The sequence below is a fragment of the Epinephelus moara genome, chromosome 21, assembly GCF_006386435.1.
Source record: "Epinephelus moara isolate mb chromosome 21, YSFRI_EMoa_1.0, whole genome shotgun sequence".
In the NCBI taxonomy this organism is placed as follows: Eukaryota; Metazoa; Chordata; class Actinopteri; order Perciformes; family Serranidae; genus Epinephelus; species Epinephelus moara.
The window spans coordinates 21,637,363-21,646,117 of NC_065526.1; the positions used below are offsets into that span (position 1 = coordinate 21,637,363).

General features: G+C 40.8%; 1 protein-coding gene across 2 annotated transcripts in view; it reads right to left on the minus strand.

Annotated features, from left to right (window-relative positions):
* The window catches only part of LOC126408879 (uncharacterized), a 35,019-nt gene extending 26,740 nt beyond the window's left edge, over window positions 1–8,279 (minus strand). The window contains exons 1-7 of one of the 2 annotated variants that reach the window (XM_050074638.1): window positions 8,228–8,279; window positions 5,123–5,252; window positions 4,512–4,679; window positions 4,187–4,324; window positions 2,380–2,531; window positions 1,793–1,896; window positions 1,491–1,680 (exon numbers count right to left, since the gene is read on the minus strand). In XM_050074638.1, coding sequence (XP_049930595.1) covers window positions 1,491–1,680; window positions 1,793–1,896; window positions 2,380–2,531; window positions 4,187–4,324; window positions 4,512–4,679; window positions 5,123–5,252 — 882 coding nt within the window. In that variant the 5' untranslated portion in view covers window positions 8,228–8,279. Of the gene's footprint in view, window positions 1–1,490; window positions 1,681–1,792; window positions 1,897–2,379; window positions 2,532–4,186; window positions 4,325–4,511; window positions 4,680–5,122; window positions 5,253–7,445; window positions 7,479–8,227 lie in introns of those variants that run through there. The other variant, XM_050074637.1, reaches the window with a different exon arrangement.
* Between the last annotated feature and the right edge of the window lie 476 nt (window positions 8,280–8,755).

Here is an 8,755-nt window from a genome sequence, read left to right on the forward strand (position 1 = left end):
TATGAGGGGGGGGGGGGGGGGGGGGGGGGGGGGCACAGGCCTTTGTCACCTTGAAAAAACCCAGGGAAAACCCTGTGATCACTTAGTGAAGTCCGTTTACCTGAAGAACAAATTTGCAGTTTACCTGTTCAAGTATCTATGTAATAAGCATGTTGGAAAAACAAAGCGAGAGTTAAAAACCAGGATCTGTAAACGTAAGTGCTCTACTTCTAATAGACTTGCACTGATTAATCGGCAGTGCTCAGAATCGGGCCGGTTTTCACATTATCGGCCGTGATCTGCGACTTGCCGGTCAGTCAAAAATATGTCGTTTTAAAACGATGGTCATGATGTCAATCATGTGGCGCGTGATTGACATTGTGTAACATCAGCAGCGCACACGCACATGTGCAACTCATGGCTTGGGCAATGTGAGGAAGTGAAACAGGACGGCTTCTCACCTTAATCATTCACGCACACATATCAAAAGAGAGAAGGAGAAAGTTGTTAATTGTCCGTGTTAAACTCAACTGCAGAGTTCTCGCTGCTGCACTGTGCCGCTTGAAACTGACAAGGCGCATGTCCGCGTGCCAAAGATGCACGTGTCCGCGCGCTTACTGGCAGGCGTGTCCTGAAGACCTGTGTGAATTTTCCACAGGAGATATTTTTACTCTTGTCTATTCAAGAAATTACCCACAAATGCTATCCACTAAGAATTATTTTTTTTATTTATCTGTGTTTTTATTTATGTATGCCTTTTTTACTTACTTATTTTAATACTATACCTGAAGTAATATTTGAGTAAAAAGGAAAATGTTTCTTAACCTGTATCACTGTTTTTGTTTGTTTGTTTGTTTGAGATGATTATTGAAAAGCTGGTTGTATCTTGGTTAAAATTTTCTAATAAAGCAAAGACAGAAAATATTTCAATATCTTGTGTGCTATAAAGTAGTTTGAAAAAAATGAAATTGTAATCGGCCAAAATTGGAATCGGCTATCCAAACACTCTGCAAATTGGAATTGGCCCAAAAAATTGTAATCGGTGCAAGTCTAATTCCTAATCATGCTGATAAATAATCTGTGTCTAGGCACTTCATAGTCACAACCACAGCTTAAGTGAACTTCATTACATGCGCACTGAGACAGTGACGATGCCACGGAGAGGTGATAATAGGGACAGACTCTTTCTTCAAAGGGAAGCGTACTTGATACATTTCCTTAATACCCTCAATCTGCTTGGTTGTAACAAAGTGAATATATTTGTGCTGGTGTGTCAAGTTTTGGTGCTCTTCACCATGACATTCTGTGCTATCAAAGGTCATGGCTCCCCCTGTTGGGATGTACTGGTTGTGGTCAACTAAAATTCAGCGAACCTGTGTCTATTGTTGTGGCATTGCCAGAATACACACTGAAAAAGGGCATCTTGCCCAAAATGTCTGTGTGGCAAAATAATATATAAAGAAATGAAGAAGCAGTGGAGTGATGACAATGTAATATAAAATAAAACTTACAACAGCATAAAGTGATGACAGGAACACACTGATTCCTTTCTGGGTTTGTTGGACTGAAGGCACAAAATCACTAATGAAGAATGTCTCATCGTGTGAAGTCTCGTCAGAAAACGTGGACAAAGAGAAGTTGACTGTTGACCCTGCACAGATCCCACAACTCTCCAGAGTGTCACCACCATGATGTTGGCCCCTGCGATATAATAAACACAGGAGAGAACACAAGTGCTGTGTGAAAATCTGAATACTGACAAAGAGGGCCACAAGACATGAAATCAGTGCTTGGTGTGGTAACTCTGAGTTACTTGTAATGGAGGACATTTGCTGGGATTCCACTTTCATTTGCCAGCTTGAGTCTCAGACTGGCCACGGTGTCACTTTCCAAGCTTACTTTCACTTCAAAGTCTCCCTGTATGAAATGAGTAAAGAAACAACATTTGTTTTAAATAAATACTGTTTATGTTTATATGTCAAAAACACCAATGCAATCCTCACAGTGGTTAATGAACAACAGACAATGCCATCTCAGAGCCCTCGGCACTGCCTACAGTATGAAAAGATTAAATTTAAATGTATTAATGGAAATAAAATCTGATAATGTACAGAAAGCGTTCTGACGGATTACATCTGTCTGCACTAATGTGATTTCTAAAACGTTACAATTGTTAAATGTAGGAACTCCTTGATTACAAAAAATTAAAGTATTAATAATTGATGTGTGATTAAAAGGAAGATAGGATTCCCAGAATGTCAGTATAAAATAGTCAGTAAATTATCTTTTTAAACCGGGCCATAAATCAAACATATTCAGCTTGTACAAATAATATATCCATATACCTGATCAGTTAATAACATCATTAGCTGCATCATGACCAATATAGTTAAGACGCACCTTGAGCATGATGTGGCATCGGACCAAGGTGTCTCCATAGGTTTCAACAAAGTCTCGCTTTGGTATTTGAGGAGCCTGTTTCAGGTTTTCCTTCGGTGTAAATATGGCATAAATTACATCTCCATTCTTTATGTGTCTGTCTTTCAAAGACCCTGTATGAAGAGACAACATGTTAAATAGATATGGTGAATTTGTTAAAGGGACATTGTGTAATATTTTCAGTTGTTTATTGGCAAAAATTGATGTCTGGATTCATAAATATGTCATCATTGCTGTACTATTACCTCCACCAATAATCTGACTTATTCTCGTAAAAGAAGAATTTCGGATTTGTTTGTACATTGGACGGGTACGTTGTTTCGGGGGTTTCATAACGTTTCGCCATCTTGAAAATACATCCGCCAGCAAGGGACATACAGCCCCGCCTTTGCCGTTTTCATTGAGAGCCAAGCCAGCGCTGAGTGACTGAGAAGCCGAAGGAGAGGAGCAAGAGGCGCTTCGCTACTCCTGGCACTACTGCAGCATAACAAAGTCCCACTCTTTGAACATAATGCAGGATCATGCATATGCAGCATCACGGGAGTCGGAATCCTCGTCGCCAAGAAAGCGCAAAAGGGAATCAAAAAGGCAATGTAACCAGCGAATTCTAAAAACAAGGGTCAACATCGGGGTAGCCTTTCCCAGGTGGAGAGAGCTGCTGAAGGAGAAAGGTAATGCAATCACAGCTAACAGCGCTAACAGAAGCGCTGGCCGCTAACAGCTGTTAGCCGCTGTTAGTGCCGCTGTTAGCTGTTGTTTGCGGCGCAGTGATGCGAGGAGAGGGATGAGGTGTGTGAGGTTGAGCCACTGGTCAGTTTTTAAAAGACAAGACGTGATTGGTTTGTTTCGATTTACACCTGCCCCAACAGTCGTACGTTGTAAACACAGCCAGCATGGTGAGGAGGGGGTTTGTCAATTTGCGTTGCGTGTCTGTGTAGGAGCCTGAATGAATACTCCATGAAGTATCGGATGACATGGTTTCATCAATGTTATCATGGCTTTTTGGTACACAGCGGCTACCATTGTTGTAATACGCGTTTGAAACAGTGAGGCGCTAGAGTGCGCTATCCGTTTGAATGCAATATATGACTTCAACATTAGATGGGAGAAATTCCTACACACTGTGGCTCTAACAAACAGTATCCAGTTCCCTCTTTGAACATCCAGAAGATGTGGAGCAAGAATAAGGATTTATTTGGAGTCATGTCTCTGGCCACCTGCTGAATTTAAGTCAAATATTCACTCCTTTTAGCTCTGTGTTTGATCTCCACCAACTCCTGGTGAAATATCGAACTCTTAGGCTTTAAAACTTTTCAATATTTTTCACCAGCTAGTCTTGAGATGCTTTTCCTCTGGCAGCTGCTGCCTGCTTAAACAGAACAGTAAAGATGTGGGCCGTAAAACAAACAGATGAAAAGTGCTATAAAGCTCTGCAGAGTTTTCTTTGTGGGTTCAAAATTACAAGCGCCTAACCTTCACACACAAGTAGTCATGTGATCCATCCAGTGTTAATAGATAAATATTAATTACAGGTGCTTTAATGGCAATTCACTGATTAAATGCCATAAAATCGAATAAAAACTAAGTCATGGAAAATGGAGATATATACCAGGGAGAAAGTCCTGGATTAAGATTATGGCTGCCTCAGTACCTCTGTATTGCCTTTGCACTCACAACTGTAGCAAAAAAAATGAAAAAATCTCTGCAATAGACGTTAAAGTTTTAACATCTAGCAAAGTTCACTGTAAAGGTGTTCAGGTCTGCTCACATGTGTTGAAGAAGGGATCATCAGTCAAGGGCATCCCATCGACTGTGTAGAGACAGACCCCTTTGGAATCACCGATACTTTCAAAGTGGCCGATCCTCAACATCAAATCCTCGACGGTGTTTTGTGCTGGATCCAAATCTGCAGGTTTAAAATAACCACAGTGAAGTTGTTCAGCTGAACATGGATATCTGCACAATGATCACTGTAACACAGTCACATTTTATTTCTCACACAACACAGCCTACTGTGTGCTCGACAAGCCCATAACTGGCCTATGTTCGTCTAATGATCAGAAATGGACTATAAGAATGTGTGTTCCGCTTACCTTTAATATGTCTTGGTTGAGGACATTTGGGGTATGTGTACTGCAGACAGAATGGCTCCAGTGAGTTTTGGACAGGCGTCACAGTTTGAACTTGGCGCTCTGGAGGTTTGCATTTTTGAATGAAGTTTTTCATCGCAGAAAAACGATTCTTCTCCACATGACTTAAACCTGTAAAAATTAGGTATTTCATCAATTAAGTATACTAATCATTTTTTAATCATACAGTAGACATTTTACAGAAGATTAATTGTTTGATCAACTTTGAGTTATTCATTGGCATGTGTGACAGCACTGAACACAATTGTTCATTAATATACACAAGTAATAAAGCTACTAGAAACACTCAAACAGATTGTTATACCACCTGATATCTTATAAAACTATGACTCTAACTACACCCTATAAAACTAGCATACAGCTGAAACAACATGTCTAACTGTCAACAAATAAAATGTTTTATAAGGTATTGTGTTGGATTGTACTGACATGGTTTATACTTCACTGATCACCCAGTGCAATTGGCCTTAATTAAAACTAAAAAACAACAGATGTAGATTTCATTGACTTAAATGTTTTTACAGTCTTCGGTTTCAAGTTGAGGTTCACCTTACCGATGCTGTTCAGATCGTCATCAGTGATGCTATCCAGGAAATCTCTTTCATCCTTTACGCCCAACTGGACAAACTGGCTGTGGTAAGATACCAGTCTGAACTGCTCGAGTGTGTTAAATATTGCATCCATCTACACAAAGACATCAAGGTTAAAGAGTACTACAAGAACAGTAAAAGCAAAAGAACTTATGTAAAAATGTATTCAAAGTACAGTCAAATGTAACTATACAACCTCCCTCCAACAATGCTAAAATGCTTAAAAAAGATTAAGAAAAACACCCAAGTAAAAACTAAATGAGAAGCTAAATACAATGGTGCATTTTAAATTAATTATATATGTACACCGATCAGCCAAAACATTAAAACCAGTGGTGGGTGAAGTGAGTAACATTGATCATTTTGTAACAATGCAATGTTCTGCTGGGAGACATGATGCCCCCCACCCACCCCAACACCGCTGTGGGCTAAGTACCCCACCCCTCACGGCAACGGTACTCCCTGATGGCAGTGGCCCACCAGCAGAAAAATGCACCACACCACAAAAACTGCTCAGGAATGACCTGAGGAACATGACAAAAAGCTCAAGGTGTTGACCTGGCCTCCAAATCTCCCACACCCCAATCTGAATGAGCATCTTGGGAGGTGCTGGTACCCCACCTCACAACTGACAGGTCTCAAATGATCAGAAGCCAGCACCCTGGTGCCAGACGCCACAGGACACCTTCCAGAGGTTGTGTGTCCATGCCTTAACATGTTAGAGAAGTCCGATCCAGGGAGGCCCCACAATGGATTGGGGAACATCTGAGGTACCAGCACATCCTATGGATGCTTGATCAGATTTGGATCTGGGAATTTGGGCCATTCCTAATTTGGGCACATTCCCTGACTCATTCCTGAGCAGTTCTTGCAGTGTAGCATGGTGCATTTTCCTGCTGAGGGGCCACTGACTTTAGGCCCGTTTCCACCGCAGGAACTTCGGGGTAATTTTATGGGGCTGGGGCTGGGGCCGGGGTCCGTTGGTGCGTGTCTCCACCGCAGGAACCACCCCCGAAGGACAGAGTTCTGGAACTTTTACAGGGGCTAAACAAGTCCCTGCCTCGGAGTAGGTACTCCGAACAGCCCTGAAAAACTCCTGGGTGGGGCTTGGGGTTTACTTGGTGCTGATTGGATATACTCAAGGAGGGATGTGATGTCAACAGAAAGCGGCATCGCCCCAATCAAAATGGTCGCACAACGATTACGTCACATCCAGAGCTCAGTAACTTTACAGGAACCTTCCTCCTACTCCGCCCTCTCAGTGGAAACACGGCGGTTGAGAGGGCCGAGCGAGAGGACTTTGGACCTGTAGTAGTTCCTGCCCCCCAAATAGTACCAGGAACTTCTTCAGTGGAAACGGGCCTGTTGTGCATCAAGTGGCATCCTCATGAAGCTCTGGACCAAAAGTTCCCCAGGAGAACATTGCATTGTAACAAGATGATCAATGTTACCACACATCAACTGTTAACACACATGTTAACAGTTGTAAAAGTAGTAAGGTCATACAAAAAGTGTATCAGGAAGTAAGGCAGTTGCAACAAGTATTATAATACTTTTTTTTTTTATAGAATAGCAGAACAGCGGAATAAGGCAGACAAGACAAATAATACCACAATATAAACTCCAAACCTTCTCCAGCCCAGTGAGTGACATTAACTGGGTTTATTGAAAGGCATTGTGTTAGTCTACAGCCATGCTAACAGGGCTTTGAGCTAAATGCTATCTTCTATAAAATGCTACACAAAGCAAAGATGATAATTCGGTAAAATTATTTAATGACAGTAATGTAGCAAATATATAACCAGACTCCCCATCTTTAACACCGATTAAATTACTTAATTATTTTTTTAATTAGTTACTTTTTCAGAAATTGGGAAGTCTACAGCCATGCTAACGGTGCTTTGAGCTACATGCTATCTTCTATAAAATGCTATACAAAGCAAAGGTGACAGTGCAGTTACATTTCCTCATATCGTTGCAAATATATTGCAAGACTTCCCACCTGTAGAACCCATTGAGTTACTTAATTATTTTTTTAATGAGTTACTTTTTCAGGACATGGGAGTCTACAGCCATGCTAGCAGCGCTTTGAGCTAAATGCTAATGTCATTCTATCCATCTCATCGGTCCAGACATGCTAACAATGACAATGCTAACATGCTAGTGTTAATTAACGTTAATTTAATGACAAGTCCTTCGGTAACATTAACATTAGCTGACATGTTGAGCTAAATGACTCTTTAGTCAAAGCGTGAACAGCCCAAAATGGCAGAGAGTCCTCACACACCTTCATGCAGGTCGACATTCCTCAGCTAACGCAGAGACAGGGAGGAGGACCCGCCATGACATACCTTTTCAGCAATTAGCCTCACCCTAGTGAAGCTGTTCAAGTGCTGCATCAAAGTGGAGGTGTTCGATTTAGTTCACTCAGCGTGCCAGCCGGGTGGTGCATTAAATCAGCATTACTTGAGGGCAAATACAACCACGTTTTTAATTATGCCGAAGTATAATAATGCAAACCGTAACCCATAATAACACCATGCTTGATTTATTAAACTATGGTACATAGTGTTCTCTTCACAACCGCTAACCCCGGCCCTGACACCAGCCGGTGAACATATACAACCAACATTTGTCTTCTCCAATGCCCCTTTATTGTGATCTCAAATTGGACTTTTATTTTTCATTTAACTCGTGTTTTTCCTCTGACTGATGCAACTATAAAGTACACATTTGTGTAAAAAAAAAAAAGAAAAAAAGAAAAAAAAAAAAAGCCCATTTCAGTAAAACACCTATTTTAACTCAATAAAGTACAAGTACAGTAAAATGATTGTAGCGAGAGCAAACGTGCAGAAAAACTGACATAATTCTCTTTGGAGTTACATGGTGTCCCAGTTATGAAGACGGTACAAACACCAACAGTGTGTAGACTCAAACTTGTCTTGGATTAACAACAGCAGCGAGGCACCAAAGCAAATTCAATAGATTAGGTCATATGGAGAAAAAAACCACAAACTGCAATCTAGTCAATCTATTAGTAACAGAAAAGAAAGAAGGGAGCAATCTTACCTTCTCGTGTGTCAGAGATCATGTAACACAGCCGTTTAGGATTACTTTCCATTTATTGTGGGGTGTGGCTTGGGGAAAACGAAACTACTGGAAACGAAACCAAACGCAAACCCATCTGGAAATCTGTTTGTGAACTTGGCCACATCATCCTTGAGGAATTTCAGCTGGATTAATGTTGTTGAACCCTGTTTTGCTTGTTTATTACTCCTTTTAATTTACTATGATTTGTCATGTAGAGAGTGCATGTTCTGTTACAGTTTTATGAAAACACTGCAAATCATTGGGCCTAATGGGTTATTATTAGACAGACAGAAGAGCCAGTATTCATGAACTGCATCAAAAATCACAACTGGTGTGCTGTTATACTCCTCCAGTGACTTATTTTTGTGTTTGTTGGTCAGAACAAATAAATCCCAGGACCCAGACTTTAGACAGATGCTCAAACAAACAAGGCCATATGAGAAATGAAAGCATTCCCTGTTATTTCATACAGGTAAAATAAATATTAACCTAAAAATATACCTGTGA